General features: G+C 42.2%; 1 protein-coding gene and 1 long non-coding RNA gene across 5 annotated transcripts in view; one reads left to right on the forward strand and one right to left on the reverse strand.

Moving 5' to 3' along the window:
• The first annotated feature begins 2,926 nt into the window (after positions 1–2,926).
• Adcy10 (adenylate cyclase 10) overlaps positions 2,927–19,839 on the forward strand; it is an 85,325-nt gene continuing 68,412 nt past the window's right edge. For 2 of the 4 annotated variants that reach the window (XM_076941528.1, XM_076941530.1), the window contains exons 1-6: positions 3,008–3,154; positions 5,028–5,149; positions 14,691–14,898; positions 15,554–15,658; positions 17,954–17,992; positions 18,192–18,335. In XM_076941528.1, the coding sequence (XP_076797643.1) occupies positions 14,751–14,898; positions 15,554–15,658; positions 17,954–17,992; positions 18,192–18,335 (436 nt within the window). In that variant the 5' untranslated portion in view covers positions 3,008–3,154; positions 5,028–5,149; positions 14,691–14,750. Of the gene's footprint in view, positions 3,155–5,027; positions 5,150–14,690; positions 14,899–15,553; positions 15,659–17,953; positions 17,993–18,191; positions 18,336–19,839 lie in introns of all 4 variants that reach the window. The other 2 variants (XM_076941529.1, XM_034513123.2) reach the window with 2 other exon arrangements.
• Positions 7,554–14,369, reverse strand: LOC143443810 (uncharacterized). The gene is made up of 4 exons (XR_013113102.1): positions 14,279–14,369; positions 10,259–10,517; positions 9,178–9,661; positions 7,554–7,735 (listed from the first exon to the last, which is right to left on the reverse strand). It is a non-coding gene; the product is annotated as an uncharacterized LOC143443810 (long non-coding RNA).

The raw sequence follows: 19,839 nt of genomic DNA on the forward strand, positions 1-19,839 counted from the left end.
ATCATAGCTTCCCAGCCTCTCCAGGCACTGCACACTCTTAGTGCACATACTTATATGTAGGTAAAACACTTGTCCCTTCTAATCTGTCTTTTGAGGAGGAAAGACTAGAGAATTTGGTGTGGGTAAAAGTGAAATGCTTCTGAACAGTCATTACTATTTTTGATAAGGCATATTTATCTGTTTGCCATATGTGTACATGTGATTCCAGGAGTAAACATTTAGAAAAAAACATGAAGTATGGCACATACTGAAAAAAATAGTAAAACATATATATTAGCCTGACATGTTACATGCCACACAGCTGTAATTACAACATTGAGAAGATCAGATCATTTTTTAGTACCATGTAAGTTTGAAGCCATCCTGAAAGAATATTTCTTGTATAGAGTCTCTTAAGCCTTATTTTCAGTCACTTGAATGAACAATATCCCTGTTGATTCACAAGATTTTATTGAAGCCAGAAGTGAGTCCACTCTAGTAATCCCAGCTGTAGGGAAGCACTCAAACTTGGATTCTAGACCAGCATGAACAATATAGCAAGACTGCCTGGAAAAGTGTGTGGGCAGGGGTGGGGGGAGGTGTGATGATACATACCTGTAATTCACATACTTGGGATGGGTTGAGGCATGAAGGTCGGGAGTTCAAGGCTCATCTCAGCTACATGAAACACTTGTCTCAAAAAATAATAATAATAAGCTGAATGGTAATAGTGTACACCTTTAATCCCAGCACTCAGAGGCAGGCAGTTCTCTTAGTTTGAGGCCAGTCTGGTCTGCAGAGCGAGTTCCAGAACAGCCAACAAAGGTATACAGAGAAGCCCTGTCTCAAAAAAAAAACAAACATACAAAAACTATACTGATTCATCTTGCAACTACTCTCAAAGACTAAGTGTTTCTTTACTAGAAGTCTATCATTGTAGATACTGAACTCCACTAGGGTAACTTCCACAGTGGCACAAGTCAGCATAGATGGATTCTGTGTCAAGCTTTTCTATCAAGTCCCTTTGTAGTAAGTTTTTTCAGTGTCACTGAGATACTAACTCAGCTGTGCTACCGTGACTTATGAATCTCTTCTGGGATTTAAAGTTTGATGATTAAAAGTGATAGCACTGGCTAATGGAGTTATAAAGATTCACTGAAATGACATTTTAGCACCATATCTGGTTTGCCACATACCTAATATAAGAAAGTTCAGAAAAAGCTATTTCATTAGAAATAGATCCAAGAATCCTTTTTTAGACTCAAGAATTTTTTAATATACCTTTAAATTTTTCTGTGGTTTAGCATCTATCTTAAGGGAATATTGATAAAAGGTACAGAAGTACTGTTTGTTTGTTTGTTTGTTTTTTAGAGTAAGCAGATTTTTCTTTTTAAGTTGTTAAGATGATAGTGGAAGGTTAAATGTTAACAAAGATTGACCTCAAAGTTCAGAATCTCTTTAAAGCAAAAGTCAGTGCTTGAGCTTCTTTGTGTAACAAAATGGGAAAAGAAGCTCTGACATTCACCAACTGAAAGGTCTGTTTAACTGGACTCACTCTGTTCAGTAACATAAGCATAATTAAACTGCCCCCCCCAAATGTATGTTTTACATTTTGGAATAAAGTAAATTTAATTACTAGAGTGTACTTTGAGAGTATTCACATATATTTTTATAGTTAGTTTTTGTTTAAGTTTTAATATGTGCCTGGTCTTAGTTAGGGTTTCTATTGCTGCCATGAAACACTGTCACCAAAAACAAAGTTGGGGAAGAAAGGGTTTATTTGACTTTATACTTCGATATTCTACATCATAGCCTGTCGTTGAAGGAAGTTGGGACTCAAAACAGAGCAGGAGCCTGGAGGCAGGAGCTGATGCAGAGGCATGGTACTGCTTACTTGCTTGTTCAACCTGCTTTCCTATAGAACTCAGGACCACCTGTCAAAGGGTGGTCCCACCACAGCAGGCTGAGTCCACCCACATCAATAACTAATTAATAAAAGGCCTCACAAGCTCATCCACACCCCAGCCAAACAGGCATTCTCTCAACTGAGGCTCCCGCCTCCAATGACTCTACCTTTTGTCAAGTTGGCATAAAACTAACCAGGACAGCCCCTTTAAAAGATACTTTGATAGTGTCCCACTGGATTATGAAAATTTAAATTCTTATAGGGCCTCAGCAGATTTTAACCAATCTTTGAGTATATTTAGAAATACACACGTAACTATTAAAAAACAGATGTATAATTTATCTTCCAAGTAGTAAGTCCATTAAAACTGGTAAAATTCATGGCCCTGATCCAGTATGGTCACTATAGTAGTGCTCCTTTGTTTATCCACCAGCCCCAGCAGCATCCTGAAACCACAGCTAGTACCAAATGCTGACATACTGTTTTTCTATATACATCTATGACAGTTTTAATGAAGTACAATTAGAAATTCATGACAGCAGTAATAAGATGGAACAGCTGTGGCAAATGCTGACAAATCTGCCACACCAGTCATTTATACAGAGTGAATACACTGGACAGGAGGAGGACTCATGTCCCAGACAGGACAGTGAGAGACTTCACTATGCTGCTGAGTACTGTAATTTCAAAATAAAGAGTATTTCTGTAACTTTTCCATTAATATTTTCAGACCAAAGTTGATCAGTGGTAACTAAGCTTGCATAACAAAACCAAGGATATGGTGAAACTACTGTATTGGCTAAACTTTGGGTGCTTGCTTAAGAGACTTTTCTTTTGATGATAGTCACCTATCAACTGGGACCTAATTTCAGTCATCCTCCACATGATCAAGGAAAGAGATGTGTAAACTATGGGGTTATTTCAGTCTCTCCAACTGTCTCACATGTCCAGACATGAGAACCTGAGAGATTGGGCCAAGCCAGTCTTTCAAGAGCAGTAGGCCACTCATAGTGTCGGGGGAGGGGAAAGGTGATGCCAGCCAATCAGAAGCATGGTCAGTGCGCGTGAAACAATGGACTTCTGATGAGGGTGTGGCCTGGAAAACGGCTTTTTGACAAAACTGTCATTTGATGGGTCAGGTATGGACAGACATGGCACTACTGCTGACTTCAAATTAATAACACCAGACCCCTTTCCTGTTCTCTGCATTCCTGAAAGATCTAGTCCCTAATCTAGGCTCGAGCTTTTCCTCAGTCTTGGAGAACAGAGGTATGTGGGAATTAGGAGTTTCAGTAAAAGAAATAGCAGAGCTAGAAGGAAAGAGACCATCTGGTATCACAGCTAATAGACTTGAGAGGAGAGTGGTCATCAAGTTCAGTGTTTATATTTCTGCCAGCCTTTTAGATAAATTAGAAGTTTAAATGTGACCCTGTCCTGTTCGTCTTGGATGTCATATATTTCTAGCTTGTCCTGTTTGTTTTCATCAGTCAAATAGTAAGTGCTTACCATGTGAAGGTTCTAGAAAGGTGCTGTGGAAGAAAGAAAGACTAATAATGTGATCTCTAAAGAGGGAATTTACACTTCAGAGGGAGACAATGTAAACAGGTCAAGAAGAGATTGACAGAAAACAAGCCATGTAAGTGTATAGACACTAAAAACCATTAAGAACACAGAAGAGAAATTGACAGAGTGATCAAGCAAGCGTTTGTGATACTATTCCTTTTCAATCTCTCCCCTCTCCCCGTTGTCCTCTTCTTAAAGAAGACATTATTGATGAAAAGTTGAGCATAACTTAAAAACTAGTAGGAAACTCTACAAGAGATGAGTGAGAAAGTGATGGTTGTGATTGGTTGTAATTTATCCATAATCTTCACATCTTGTCACCACTAAGCTTTCCCAAAACATCGAAAGGTACACTTTGATTTAGCCAGGAAGAGTCCTTGGTGTATCTTTACATTCTCACTTGTTCTTTGGTTTTGGGGTGGCGGTGGGGTCCTCATTCTTAGTTGAATTTCCACACCACTTACACATTCCGATTGACTGTGACAGAATTGGCAGGGAACCATCCACATGCACTCCAAATGATAGGATTAAACACAACTTTTCTGTAGGTTATAACATCCCCAATGTGTCAGTTTTATCTGAAATGCTTCATCTAAAGTGTTTGAGGGATCCAGGCATGGTAGCACATGTCTTCCATCTCAACTTTTGAGAGGAAGGGTCAGGTAGCCCTCTGTGAGTTTAAGGTCTACACAGTGAGTTCCAAAACAACCAGTGAAGTTCTTAAATTGTAACTACAATGTGGACATGTCTATGGAGAATAAATATCTCTGCCACTATCATTTATTAATGTTGCAGAACTTACAGCAGATTCTTCTAAAATGGAAATTGTCTGTTTTATTCTTAAGAAAACTCATAAGAAAAACTCCCAGCTATTTACTTTAGATACCCTTACCTTTTAAACTCATGAACAAATAATTTTTCCCATGTGTTGGGTACACTCCTATACACCCTAGCATTTGGGAAGTAGAAGCAGGAGGATCAGGAGATCAAGGTGAGCCTCAACTCCAGATGAAGTCTGAGGCTGGCCTGGGCTGTGTGAGTCCCTTGTGCCTATCTCAAATACACAGTAATTCTGCTTTCACTTCAACTTCCATCTTTCTAGTCTCAAAATGCATCTGCTTCCCTTCCTTAGTAATTTCAACAAAACTGTGTTATGTCCTCAAGTCACAGTATTTAGAACAACAATCTTATCATGCTCATGTGGTGTGTGTATGTGTGTGTGTGTGTGTGTACATGTTGTGTAGAGGAGGCTAGAGATAGACAGCACATATCTTTTCTTGATCACTCTCAATCTTAATTGTTGGGCAGTTAACTTGAAGATGACTGACTAGCCAGTAAGCTTGAGGAATCTCTACATCTTCAGTGCTGGGGTAACAGGCTTGTGCCACTTTTATGTGGTTTATAGGAGTCCAAACTCAGGTCCCTGTGTTTATGCCATCTCCCCAGTCTCCTAGTTTATGTTTCTAGTAAATTAAAGGATACTAAGTACAGGAGAGGAATGTGGGTTGAATATGGTCAAATACATTATATGGGGCTGGAGAGATGGCTCAATGGTTAAGAACGCTTGCTACTCTTCTAGATGACCAAAGTTCAGTTTCCAGCTCACAGCTGCCTGCAACTCCAGCTCCAGAGGATCTGACACACTTTTCTGGCCTCCACGCAACACATGTTGAGCAAAAACAGACACACACACACACAGAGGTATGCATAAATTTAATTTTCTTAAAAACCTTTAAAAAATACATTGTATGAAATAATAATACATTTGCATGAAAGACTTAAAATATAGTAATATATTTTAAGAGAGTATTAAGTGGACAGGAATGTTAGTGTAAACTGTTAATCCCAGCACAGAAGCAGGAGGCTCTCTGAGTTCTAGGCCAGCATGGTCTTTATGGTGAGTTCCAAAGTACATACAAAACTTTGTCTCAAAAATAAATAAAAAATTAAGACAGAGACAGAGAGACAGAGAGAGACAGAGAGAATATTAACTGCCTTCTTACAGGCATTAGCTGTTCTCAATCTGTGGGTCACAGCCCCCAAAGACCACTGGAAAACACAGATACTAATGCTATGATTCATTACAGTAGCAAAATTATAGTCATGAAGTAGCAACAATAATCTTGTGGTTGGGGGTCAGCACAACACAAGGAACTGTATTAAAGGGTCAAAGCATTAGGAAAGTTGAGAATTGTGGTCTAGATGGGCTATTCATCTTTATGTTGTATTTGCCTCCTTTCTGGAAAAACAAAAAATAATGCACTTCCTATGCAGTATTGAAACTTAGGCAAAAGGATCAACAATCACAGTAAAGCTTAGGTGTGACTACATAGAAATCTTACAAAGTGCATGTGACCATGAGGGCTGGTTCTATGGCAAAAGGACCTAGAATTTAGTGTGGTCTCTGACATAAAACATAAAGGTCAGAAGGCCATAGAGTATATGTGACATCTCCCCAAAGGATAAGTAATGGTCTAGGAAGGGAAGAATCTGGGATAATCATTCTGGGGAATTTGGGTGAGGTCTGCCTCCACAGATAGCAAAAAGGTCCCCATGTCATTAACAAAATCCACTCTCAGATTTCTGAATGGAGTACAGGTATTTGATTTTTAATCATCCATTGAGGAGGCACCCTGCATGATTAACATTTCCTTCTCTGTGAGTACCAGGACCCCTATACCCCCCAATGTTCTGGGTATAATTGAGAAACTCTACATCTGTGAGTAAGGTGCTCATTTCCTATAACTAAGAAAACTCCTAACACTAGCCTTAGGTTCTAAACACACATGCATGAAACCATAGATGCACACATGCTCACGTGTGCATATGTGCACATACACACTGCACTCACACATGCAGACATTTATGCACACACACATACAGTAAAGAAAACAATCAGGCTGGTGAGATGGCTCAGTGGTTAAGAGCACTGACTGCTCTTCCAGAGGTCATGAGTTCAAATCCCAGCAACCACATGGTGGCTCACAACCATCCATAATGAGATCTGATGCACTCATATGGGTGTCTGAAGACAACTACAGTGTACTTACATAAAATAAATAAATTATAAAAAAAAAAACCAATCTAGAAGAGGTCAGTGTAAGACAAATGTGGTGGCACATAGGTCTAATCTCAACATTTAGAAAGCTGAAATACGAGACTGTGGGGAAAAAAATCTCTCCCGGCTGCGGGGTCTTGGCGGTGGGCTTCCCACACTGCTGGGAAGGGTCCCACATTCACGAAGTTGTCGGTGGGCGGGCCAGTGGCTGCATCGGCAAGGATCCAGGGTTCCAAAAGCTGGGAATCTGGCGGCAAGACCAGGCAACACGTGGAGTCCGGTTTTCCAAAGCTTTATTGTTCATGGCATGTTGAGTGGGTATAGATGGTATGCGCTTTCCCGCCAAAAGCCAGGGGAGCCTAATTTTTATAGGGAGGGGAAAAAGAGGGAGGGAATAACTTAATTAGCTACACCCCTGGCCTTTTGATAATTCATTAATATTTAAATCTCTGGAGGTGGAGACTTGTTAATCACTCCCTCTACCTGTGTCCTACATGACTAAAGGAATTATCTCGTCCAAGGCCCAACATCCCACTCTCTTTTCTTTCATAAAAAGAGGGGCAACTCTGTGTTAATGAGAGATGTGGACCACATGGAAGTAGTCTGGAATCCGGGAGCATGGGGAGATATATGCCGCCCCTGACAGGCAATGTCTTGTTGGGTCCCCGGCTATCTCAAACCCAAAGCTCTACCAGGGAGACCAAATCACCTCTTTGTGGCCCAAATCTCACTCTTCAGTGAAAATTTTGGATGAGGGGGTTAAAATAAAACACTATGAAGGCCATAGGGTGTGGCAGAATTAAGCCAAAGGGTAAGGGAAGCTGGGAGTGGGGGTTAGGAAGGCAAGGGATAATTGAAACAATTGAACACAGGTGGTACAGTTTGAGGGTAATAACATCTGATTAAATAGACATTATGTTTTCCTCACTAACATGTAACTTTAGCTATGTGACTTTGGCAAAAGAGTTCATCTGCAGCTGGAAGGTCTGGATCTGTCTTCTGTAGTGAGCATCTCTGGGTTCTGGTGTGCATCTCTGGAGTCTGGTGTGGGTCTCTGGATCTCAGCATGCTCTGGGGTCTTCAGTCAGATGAGATGGCTGGAAGAAGGCAGCTTGGCAGGTTTCAGGAGGTGGCGCTGTCTCTGGAGTCTGCAGTCAGATGCAGTGGCTGGGAGAAAGCAGCTTGGCATCTCAGGCAGGTTCCAGAAGATGGCGTGGACTCTGTTGGATCTTTCGGTATACCTGTAGAATAATCACAGCAGGGAAGCAGCATCTCCAGCAGGGAGATGTCTGTAAAGGCTGGATATTGAACATTAAATTGTTTGGGAACAAGCACATTATGGGCTGTCATTAAGATCCTAGAAAGGCAAAGGTGTTTGAGGAAATTTTAGTCCTGGAAGGTATCTTTGAGTCTGTTTTTGGATGGCTGAGGGAGAAAAACAATGTTAATTTTGTATCTGGGATTGGCAGCAACAGTTTTCCTGTAAAAGAAATTAGTTGTTAATTAAGACTCAAGAATTTATATAATCTTTATAAATTTTGAAGAAATTATAAAGGTTGAGAAAAAATGTTGGACATATATCACGAGTATTAGAAAAGGCAGCATTAAAAACAAAAAAATAACAATTTTTGGTTGAAAAGCACAAGCATTGTTGCTCTAGGTGTTCCTGTTAGGAAGAAAAGGAAACGTTTAAAATTTTTGGTTGAAAAACAAGAATGTTTGTTGCAGGTCCTCCTGTTGGGGAGAAGGAGCAGTAATGGCGGGCTTAGAAGCAGTGGGGGGAGGGACCTTGCTCTGCCATGTGACATCTGGGTGCTCTGGCAGAGAGGTTCTGCATTCCCGCTTTTCTTTTTCTTAGCTGGTACATTTTAAATGTAGAGAAGAAGAGGAAAGGCCAACTTTGAAGAAGAGTTTAAGGCAAGCAAGAAGCATTGGGAAGGGCTAAGAGTCAGAAAGAGTGAGAGTCTGTGTCTATGGGAAAGACACGTGGAAGTTGGATGGGAGTCAGGCAGCTTTGAGAGAAACTGGCAGGCAGCAGTGGGGCAAGGGGTGCAGGCAGGATTTTAGATCCGCTGCTTCCGGCAAGCTGGGCAAGCTGGCTGAGCTAAGTGCTTTAGTCAGCTGCAAATGACTGAGGGTGAGGGGAAGCATAGGCTGGCTAAGGAACACAGGGCTGGGTAGCAAGCAGGTTTCTGCCCTGTTGCTTCAGGCAATCAGGCTAAGCCAAATAGCTGTAGCCTGTCGCATATGACAGGTGAGTAGGGAAAGAAGCTACCTGGCAGGGCGCTAGGGGCTAGAGTTTTGAGCTGGTGATCTTGAGAGAAAGAGAGAGAGAGAGAGAGAGGAAGAGAGAGAGAGAGAGAGAGAGAGAGAGAGAGAGAGGTCTCAGCCGCAAGAAGGAGTCTCTCAGCCAAGGGAAAGAGTCTTAGAAAGAGGGTTACAGCAGGTGCTGTGGCTTGAAGGACAGCTATTAGCTGTGAAGGAACCCCCTCTGTGGAGCTGGGGGGATGAGAAGAGTGGGGGGCTAAGAAGCTGTCGCCATCTTGCTCTTGAGCTGGAGAACACGTGGGGAGAGAGACCTAGTCCTTTTGTATTAGGCAGGGGTTAGGCTATAGTTAAAAATCAGAGAGAGAAAGAGGGGGTAGGGTGGACAGAGAGTGATGTTACTCACAGTTTTTGTAGACACCAGCGGGGGGCGCTTGTGGAGCTGGCTCTACGCACGTTGTCCACCACCTGTGGGAAACTATGTAGGCCCGTGCGTGGGTGCACGAGTGTGGATTTCTGTCACTGGTCTGCGCCGTCCTTTGTCAGAGATGGGTGTCTCAGGGAGACTGGGTCTATTGTAGAGGAGCAGAGGCTAAGCAGGCGAGCTCACACCGCGCAAAGTGGACTCAGCGAGCTCGCACTTGGGCAGGGAGTGAAATCAGCCCTATTTTAGCACAGGTGGGTGCAGAACTCTCTTGGTGAGAAATCTGTGTTTTGGGCCCAAGCCTCGGTGGTGAGTGGGCACGTGGCAAAACGGGAGACTGTGGGGTCCCATGGCGGCAGGTCCATGTGCCAAGATTGGCCTCCATCTGGGGTCTCGGGACTCTGGCAGGATGGAGGCGGGGAAGGCGCTGGTGCTGGCCTCCAGGCTCCATCAGAATCACAAGTACCTGTTACACATTTCAGAGTCCATGCTAGCATCTTAGTTCTTTTCACCCCCTCCCCAAGCCTAAACTCCTTCCAGCTCATGGGTGTTCTTCTCCCCAGCCTCCCATTCTCCTTATAACCCTGCTATTTCTCCCTGTCTGTCTCTTTCTCTGTCTCTGTCTCTGCTCTTGCTTCCCTCATGGCCCAGGTCCAGCTGCTGCCCATGTTCCCTCTCCTCCCCCACCCCCCACCCCACTCTGGGCCCTTCCAGATGCCTCTGGCTGTTCTCTCTCTCACACACACACATCTACAATAAAAACCTTTTCCTTAATCATGCCATGGAACAGTCGTGTGGTCAGTTTAAATACCCAAGGCCTTAGCCCTAGCATATCCCCTAAGCCTTGGTTTTATGTTGTTATTTATTTGTTGTTTTGGTCTTAGAAACAGAACCCGGGTCCACTTGCATATTAAACTCGCTTTTTGCCACTGAGCCGTGTCCCCATTCCCAGATCTTATTCTTATTTTAAAAGCACCTCTAGTATTTAACGTGGAGATATTCATTTTAGAGGTCTCTACACATTTAAAAGTTTGCTCGTTAAATAGGCTAATGTTTTCCTTACTTCTTATAAAAATACAAAAAAATGTATGTGGCTGCTCTACTTTTTCTCAGAGGAGCAGTTTCTGGTTGAAATGACCAGTTCCTTCCTGCTGACTGGGAAACAACTCAAAATTAACAGCCATGTTTCTGATTGTTTCTCCTGTGTCATCTATTCCAGGAATGTGGCTTGCTAGTCTAAGACTCCACCAGCGGCCAGCAGTGCTCAGAGAAGCAGAGTGGGATTTTTTTCTACTCTTTGTATCTCTTCTTTTTGTTTTGTTCTGTTCAGAGACAAAAACGAACAAACAGAAGGAAAAGAGCCTAAGAAAAGGCACAAGAAATAGATACAGATGCAAAGACACATTCAGAAATCCCATGAAAACACAAAACCAGAAGCCATAATAAATATACAAAACTTGCAGGGCAAATAAATGTATATTTATTTGTAGGATATATATATACATACACCTATACACACATGTATATGAGAGATATATGAATATTGCATATTAGCTGGGCAGTGGTGGCACACACCTTTGATCCCAGCACTCAAGAGGCAGACTCAGGCAGATCCCTGAGTTCGAGGCCAGCCTGGTCTACAGAGCAAGTTCCTGGACAGCCAGAGCTACACAAAGAAACCCTGTCTTGAAAAACCAAACAAATAAACAAATAATAGAATAAAATAAAGTAAAAAGTAAATAAATTAAAAAAATAAAGCTGTTATGACATTAAGACAACCTCCACAGGTTCCTTTGAGCTCACTTTTCAGTTAGCTGTCTACTGCTGGCCACGTGGACTAACCTACTTACTTCCATAGTAATTGTGTACATTTGAACTCCCACCGGCAGTGGCTAAGTGTTCCCCTACTCCATACCCTCAGCAGCATGAACTGCCATTTGTTTTATAGATCTTGGCCCTTCTGACCAGTGTAAGTTGAAATCTGAACGGAGGTTTGATTTGCATTTCCCTGATAGCTGAAGATGTTGAACATTTCTTTACATGCTTCTCAGCCATTGGGGTTTCCTCTTTTGTGAACCCTCTGTTTATATCTGTACTTCTTATTATGTTATCATTTGCTTTCTTGATATCCAGCTTATCTATCTATCTATCTATCTATCTATCTATCTATCTATCTATCTATTTTGGATACTAGCCCTCTACTGGATATGCAATTGGTAAAAATCCTTTCCCATTCTGAAGGCTGCCACTTTGCCCAAATGACAGTGTCTTTTGCCATGCAGAAGCTTTTCAGTTTCATGAAGTCCCATTTATTGTTGATCTTAGTGTTCGTGTTAACAGTACTCTCTTCAAAAAGTCATTTCCTGTGTCAGTGAGTTCAAGGCTAGTCACCGATTTCTCTTCTGTAAGATCTTCAGTGTGTCTGGTCTTATGTTAGGATCTTTAATCCATGTGGAGTTGAGCTCTGTGCAAGGTGATGAGGATGGATCGATCTGCAGTCTTCTGCATGCAGCCATCCAGTTTCACCAGCACCATTCATTATAGGTGCTGATTTTTTTTCCAGTGTTTATTTTTGGCTTCTTTTTAAAAAATCAGGTGTCCATAGGTGTATGTATTTATGTCTGGGTCTTCAATTCTATTCCATTAGTCAAGATGTCTGTTTTTATGCCAATACCATACTGCTTTTAATACTATAGCTCTATAGGACAATTTGAGTTTAGGGTTGATGATGCGCCAACAGTTCTTTTATGATTCAGGATTGTTTTAGATATCCTGTAGGGCTTTCTGTTTGTTTTTGTTGTTTGTTTGTTTGTTTGGTAGATGTATGTATGTGTGTGTCACTGTGAAACTTAAAATTATCCTTTCAAGATCTATGAAGAATTGTGTTTGAGATTCTCTCTCCCATCTATTGTATTCTGTTGGCGAGGCTTGCCTCTGAAGTTCCTGTTCAGTTTTCATCTCCAGATTTCCCTCAGTTTGGGTTTTCTTTATTGATTCTTTTTCTACTTTCAGGTCTTGAACTGTTTTATTCATTTCCTTCTAATTTTTTTTTGTATTTTCATAGTTTTTTTTAGTGGAAAAATTGTAGTGGAATTTTGATGGGGATTGCATTGAATCTGTAGATTGCTATTGTTAGGATGAGCATTTTACTATGTTAATCCTACCAATTCATGAGCATGGGAGATCCTTCCATCTTCTGATATCTTCAATTTCTTTCTTCAGTCAATGTCTTAAAGTTTTTAGCATACAAGTTTTTCTCTTGCTTGAGTAGTGTTGTCCATATATATATATACATATATATATATATACATATATACGGCTAATATAAATATATATGGCTAATATAAATATATATGGCTAATATATATACATATATGGCTTATATATTATATATATGTATATATATACATATATATGGCTAATATAAATATATATATGGCTAATATATATACATATATGGCTTATATTTTATATATATATATATATATATTAGGCTAATATAAAAGGTATTGTTTCTCTGATTTCTTTCTCTGTTCATTTGTCATCTGCACATAGAAGGGCTACTGATTTTTATGAATTAATTTTGAATCCTGCTACTTTGCTGAAAGTGTTTATCAGCTATAGGAGTTCCCTGCAGAATTGTTAGGGTCACTTATGTATACCATCATGCCAACTGCAAATAAATAGTACTTTGACTTCTTCCTTTCCAATTTGTATCCCCTTGATCTCCTTCATTTGTCTAATTGCTCTAGTTAAGACATCAAGTACTATATTGAATAGGTATATAAAGAGTGGACAACTTGTTCCTGAGTGTAGTGGAATTGCTTTGAGTCTTTCCATTTAAGTTGAGATATCATATCATAAAGTCTACTTTAAGGTCCTTGGCTTGTACTTCAGCTATATTATATTTCTCAGTGCCTGTTATAGTAAGGTTGCTGGTCTCTGGTAGGTACATATTATCCTGACTATTCTTGGTTGTGGTTTTATGCTGGCATCTTAGCATCTGGATGGGATGATTATCATTCTGGGTACTAATATCTGGTCCTATCTTTATAGGGTGTTTTGTTCTTTGGTTTCTGTTGCCCTCTGTTCTCAGGAAGGTGTGGTGGCTGTGTGCTGCCTGGTAGGGAATGCAACTGGGATCTTGCTAGCTGTGGCCACTGGGGCTCCCTGGTAAAGTGTGTTTCTAGTATTGGGAGTTTACGAATAGGGATGAGCTAGAAGGAAGGGATGAGGGGGCCACAGGAGAGAGAAAACAATGTTCCACCAGGATCTGCTTAGTCCCCTGGGACTGGAGGCAGAGAAGAGAGTGAGGAAAGGCCACAGCAGGTGGTTTGTTACAGAGCTGAGGATGAGACTAGGGGATTGGAAGCAGAAAAGGAGGGGAGTGTATGGGGGGTGGGGCTGGTGAGTCAGGGGGATTGGAATTGGAGAAGAGAAGGGAAGGGTGAAGATTCTCAGTCTACTTGCTTCCCTGCTCTTTGTGGTAGGTGGGTTAATGCCTGCTGGTCATGAGAGCTCTGTTGGGTGTTTTGTTTTTGTTTTTTGAGAAAAGGTCTTACTCTACAGCCAGGCTGACTGGGAACTCATGATGATCCTATTGCTTCAGTCAGCACCACTCTGAGAGTTGTGACTGCAGGCATAGCCCTCTACACGCTGCTAGAGCTTTTTTGTAACCTCACTTGAGTCTGAGCATTTGCTGTCCACACCCAAAGGAAGACCTTAGTCAATACTTATTTGCCTAGAGCCAACTGGCAGCAAAAGGAAGTGTCAGCATATCCTCCTGCTTACAACTTAAGCCTTTCAGCTTTTCAACTGTCACCTGCACACCCACAGCCACCCTTCAGAGCTTTCTGACTCTCTGTTTGACATCTTACCTTAATTTGCTTAACCCCTTGCCTACAGATAATAACCTGATACCCACACACAAGTATGTGCCCAGGAAACTCACATCTGTGTTTACTTCTTATAAAGGACAAAAGATAAACGGGCCCAAAGAGGATGAAGAACAGAGAAACAGAAGGAAATGGAATCTGGCTAGACTGAACTAGGCTACTATCCCCTACTCCCTGGTGGGGTTTACCTTTTCCTGGAAGTAGATGGGTCCCTTGCTGCCCTCCACAGTGTGCTCCTTTTTGTAGCTGTTCAGGATTTGGTGGAAGTCCAGTCATGGTTTTCCTTCCATATAGAAAAATAATCCCACAGGCAGAGGCAAACAGATCTCTATGAGTTAGAGACTAGGCTGGTCTTCATAGTGTGTTGCAGGCTAGGAAGGATACGTAGTGAGACTCCCCCCCCCCCCAAAAAAAAGGAGGGTATTGAGAGAGGGGAAAGTGATCCCTTTGGGGGGGGCACCAACTCTAGCTCTGCCAAGACTCAGTCATTTATTTAAGCAAGCCATCCACAGGGTAGAACAAAACCCCAGGAGAAAAACAAATAGAAAAGAGAACAAACACATCAGTGAGATTCCCTCCATTCCCAACTTTTGTTTCTAGAAGACCTACTTGAGGAGACAGCTTCCTGGCGCTGAAAAATCCTGACCACTGTCCTTGAATATGAGTGCTCGAAGGCAGGAATTACAAGACAGGGCAATCGTCAAGATAGCTGCTCACTTACCAGACCTCATTGTCTACGGAGATTTCTCTCCGGAGAGGCCATCAGTGAAATGCTTTGATGGAGTTCTGATGTTTGTTGATATTTCAGGCAAGTGCCAAAGGGATGCTTGTTGAATGTGGGTGAGCAGCAGGCTCACATCAGAAGTCACACGCGGTTGTGACGGTGGTGGGGGCACCGGTTTCAAATCCCTAGGCTGTTAGAGAAGCAGAGCAGCTCATTTCACTGTGCTCACAGGAATGAGGCAATGACCTCTGACTCCAGATGTCTCTCATCTTCCCCTTTCCCCAGCTTTCAGTCACAGGCATGTCTTTAAGGCACTCAAGATCCCCATCTGGGACTTCTGGCTCCAGTGTTCCTGCCCCAACTTCATAGCCTGGTCTCTCAAGTCCCACATATATCACCAACAAGCTAACTCAAGAAATGACCTGCCCGTGTCTACACCCTCATACAAACCTATCTCTTCAGAAGCGTTTGAAAAATGTGTGGCCTTTGAACCAAGGAACAAAAACTTCCATTTCCAATGCTCTGCTGTTATCACTGTTTACACTGGGAGCCTAGAAGGAAGAGATTGCTTTCCCTGACCCCTAACCTCCTAAACTCTGCATGGCTACTGTCTGGCCACACACTCTAAGGTCATTTGAAACTCTGCCACTTTTAGTGGCTCCCACTGCCAGGCCGGCCAGTGAGCCCTCTGCTGGCCGTGCTTGGCTCCTAGGAAACCAGCTGCTTCTGTTTCTTACAGGTTTTACTGCAATGACTGAGAAGTTCAGCACAGCCATGTACATGGACCGAGGAGCTGAGCAGCTGGTGGAGATTCTCAATTATTACATTAGTGCGATAGTGGAGAGTAAGTGTGCTTGCGGGATTGCTGGACAGTTTCTCAGACTGTTGCTCTGTTGGTATTTGTACAGTTATTTTCATTGTTCATATTCTCCAGGAAATACACACACACACACACACACACACACCTCCTTCTGGTTAGTGGTTTGTTTGTTTTTGTCAACTTAACACAAGCTAACGGCATCTGGAAAGAAGGAACTTTGATTGAAAGAACACCTTCATCAGGATGACCTGTTGGAAAGTCTGTGGGGCATCTTCTCAGTTAACAGTTGATGTGAAAGCTTCCAGACAACCCACTGCTCGGCAGAGGGGCCTGAGTTGTATATATATATAAAAAAAAGCAGTCTAGGTGAGCCATGGGTGCAAACCAATACACAGCACTGCTCCATGGTCTCTATTTAACTTTCTGCCTCCACGTTCCTGCTTGAACTCTTGCCCTGAACTCCCTTCATGATATAAGCTAAAAGAAGCCCTTTCCCCTCACAGATGTGGATGGTGTTTATTGCAGCAAGAAAAAGCAAACCAAGACAGTCATCAGCACTTGTAATGATGCTCTAATATAGCTAAAGGAATATGATCAAGCCTTACTAGTAAGACTCCATGAGAGAAAAGATGTTTCGTATTAAAGACCTGAGTTTATAGCCCAGGCTAGCTTGGAACTTATTATGTAAATATGATCTTAAACTAAAAAACAAAACAAAACAAAAAAACCCCAAAACAATCCTCTTGCCTTAGCCTGCCAATACTGAGATTATAGGAATGAGCCACTATTCCTAGGTTGATGTTCTTCAAATTTTTATTAATTAATATTTTATTCTGTGTGTGGGTGTTGTGCCTGCATATCTGTCTGTGCATAGATGCATGCCTGGTGCCCACAGAGGACAAAAGAAGGTATCAGCTTCCCTGGATCTGGAGTTATAGATGGTTGTGAGCTGCCACATGGATGCTGGGAATGAAACCCAGCCCTCTGGGAAAGCAGCAAGAGCTTGTTTTGTTTGTTTGGGATTTGTTTGTTTTGTTTTATTGGTTATTTGAGACAGGATTTCTCTGTGGGACCCTAGCTATTCTGGAACTCACTCTGTAAACCAGGCTGGCCTCCAACTCTCAGAGATCTGCCTGCCCCTGCCTCCCGAGCACTGAGTTTAAAGGCATGTACCACCACCACCAAGCTCAGCCAGGGCTCTTAACCACATAGCCACCTCTCTAACCCTAGGCTGATACTCACTAATGTAGGGGAAAAAAATCCTAACCCCAAGACTTAGGAAACAGAGGCAGAGAGAACATAAACAAGGTTACTTAAGTTAAATAGTGACTTCCGGCTAGTCTTAAGTTAAATGAGACTGTTTCAATGCCCCATCCCAAAACATACTGGTAGAATACTTTCCCAGAATGCAACAAATGCCTGAGGCCCTGAGTTCTATTACCAGCAAACACACAGATACACACACACACACACACACACACACGCACACACACACACACGGGGGGGGGGGGGATGAAGCAGAGAACAAGTGGTAGCTCACATCTGCAAATCTCCGCTCACAGTCAAGACTCTAAACTTCTAAAGAAAATGGCAACAAACAAAGCTCATATCCTTACTCCTGTTTTTGTGGAGAATTCCATCTATCCACCAGCCTATGCTCTCTGAAAGGGTGGCTTGCATTCTCATACACTGGGAGGAGGGCAAGTATCCTTAGGTCTTGGGGGAACTCTGCCCTCCTGTTTCCTGGCTTGTTTGTTCAATTTTTGCTTTGCTTTGTTTGTTTGTCTATTTGTTTTTCTGTAGCACAGATACAGTTTGGTTGTGGTACTCACTGGCCTACACAGAAGTAATGAGATGTCATCTTTGATAGATGTGTATTTTCTAACTTGATATTCTTGCTACCCCACTTCTTTTCTTCTTCTTCCTCCTCCTCTTCCCTTCCCTTTTCCTCCTCCTCTTCTTTCTTTCTTTCTTTCTTTCTTTCTTTCTTTCTTTCTTTCTTTCTTTCTTCTTCTTCTTCTTCTTCTTCTTCTTCTTCTTCTTCTTCTTCTTCTTCTTCTTCTTCTTCCTCTCTCTCTCTCTCTCTCTCTCTCTCTCTCTCTCTCTCTCCTCTTAGACAAGCTCTAAGATTTAGCTATGTATCCCAGTCTGTCCTCAAACTCACAGTGATCCTTCTGTCTCAGCTTTCCAAGTCCTAGAAAACTGTGTGCAACCATGCTACCAAGCCTGCTTCTAATTTACCAATGAGTAATGTTAAAGAATAAGTCTGACTTGACTTTTCTTTTTTTCTTTCTTTCCTCTTCTTCTTCTTTCTTTTAGAAGTGCTGATTTTTGGAGGAGACATCCTAAAATTTGCAGGTATGAAAGCTGACTGAGATGGGGAGGGTAGAAAGGAAGAACCAAATAGCCTACTCTGTTACAAAGGAGGCACCTCAGAGCGTTGTGGTCAAGGAATGGGCTAAGAAATATTTGAAGCAGCACAAGCTTATGCAATGTTCATGCAAAACACCCTGATCTCCAGAGTAGGGTTAAAGCCCCCAGAGTGTCTCTCTTAAAGGTGACGCCTTGCTGGCCCTGTGGAAAGTGGAACGAAAGCAACTGAAGAACATCATCACAGTGGTAATTAAGTGCAGCCTGGAGATCCATGACTTGTTTGAAGCCAAGGAGGTTGAAGAAGGCCTGGATATTCGCGTTAAGATAGGTAAGTATCCAGATCTGGGCATGGTGGTGTATGCCTGTAATCTCAACTCTCAGGAGGCTGAGGCAGGAGGAGAGCTGAAAGTTTTGGGCCAGATAGGGTGACATAACAAGACAGCCTCAAAAAATAAATAAACAAAAGATTTGGGAAAGAACAGATGCTACAGTAGTTGGGATCTGGGTCCTCACACCTAGAACATGCTGGTTTGGCCTACCATCATGCTTTGGAACTGGGCTAACCAGAATACAACTTTTTGCTCACTCAGTAATCATTTGAGAGAACTGGAGATGATTATGATGTCTACAAAGTAGGCTATTATAAAAGTAGGATAGACTGGATGTGGTGGCACATGCCTGTAGATGCCTATAATTGTACCACTCAAGGCATACAGGAAACTATTGTAGCTTGAGGACAGCCCTGGCTATACAGGGAAATTGTCTCAAGAAATAAATACTTTTAGGCCTAGAGGTATAACTCAATTTGCAGAGTGCTTGCCTACTGTGCAGAATGCCTCGGATTTCAAGAACCACGTAAACCGGGTATGGTGGCAGTGCTTATAATGTAAGCACTCAGAAAGCGGAGGCAGGAGGAGGAGAAGTATAAGATCCCAGGGGTGTAGCTCAGTTACAAGAGTACCACGATGTAGTTTCCTGGGTTTTGTTCCTAGTGCTTTATAAACCATGTGTGATAGTACATGCCTTTAATCCTAGCATTTAAGTAGTAGAGGCAGGAGGATAAGAAGTTCAAAATTACCCTTGATTATTTAACAAGTTCAAGGCCATCCTGGACTATATGACCTATACCTGTGTCAATAACAATAAGAAAGGGGAGGAGATTATCCTCATCTGTGTGTAGACTTTACTAATAGCCCAGGCCTCACATAGTTTGTCTGGTACTTGACCTATAACAAGAACTGAATAAAGGAATTGCTATCAGTGTCATATCTTGTTGCTTGTCCAGGTTGTATAGCATTAATTACAACAGAGAGTAGTCTACCATTACACAGATTCAGCAATGTCATAAGACTGGTTATCTGTTACTCCCTAAGAATACTACACAGAGACTGGAGAAGTAGCTCACTGGTTAAGAGCATTGGCAGGTCTTCCAGTAGATTCAGGTTAAGTTCTCACCACCCACACAGCACCTCACAACCATCTATGACTTCAGTTCCAGAGAATACAATGCCCCCTTCTGACCACCAACAGCACCAGGTGTGCACACAGTTTACATACATGATTGTAGGCAAAACCCTCTTTTGAATAAAATAATCATTTTGTAAAAAGGAATGACAAAGAGTTTAACAAGTTGTGTCTGCAGCACAGCTCAGTTTCTGTAACTGGGCTTGTTGAGGACATGCTCCTGACAGGGTAACAGCCACCCTCGGCTCCCTCCGTACTGCACAAAGACTTTGCACACACTCTGTTGTTCTCATCTCATCATGGTACCCATGAGGACAAAGATTCTGAGAAGTGTGGATGATGAGTGGCAGCCAGAGCTGTGGCGGTGC

Source organism: Arvicanthis niloticus, chromosome 10 (assembly GCF_011762505.2).
Source record: "Arvicanthis niloticus isolate mArvNil1 chromosome 10, mArvNil1.pat.X, whole genome shotgun sequence".
Taxonomy (NCBI): Eukaryota; Metazoa; Chordata; class Mammalia; order Rodentia; family Muridae; genus Arvicanthis; species Arvicanthis niloticus.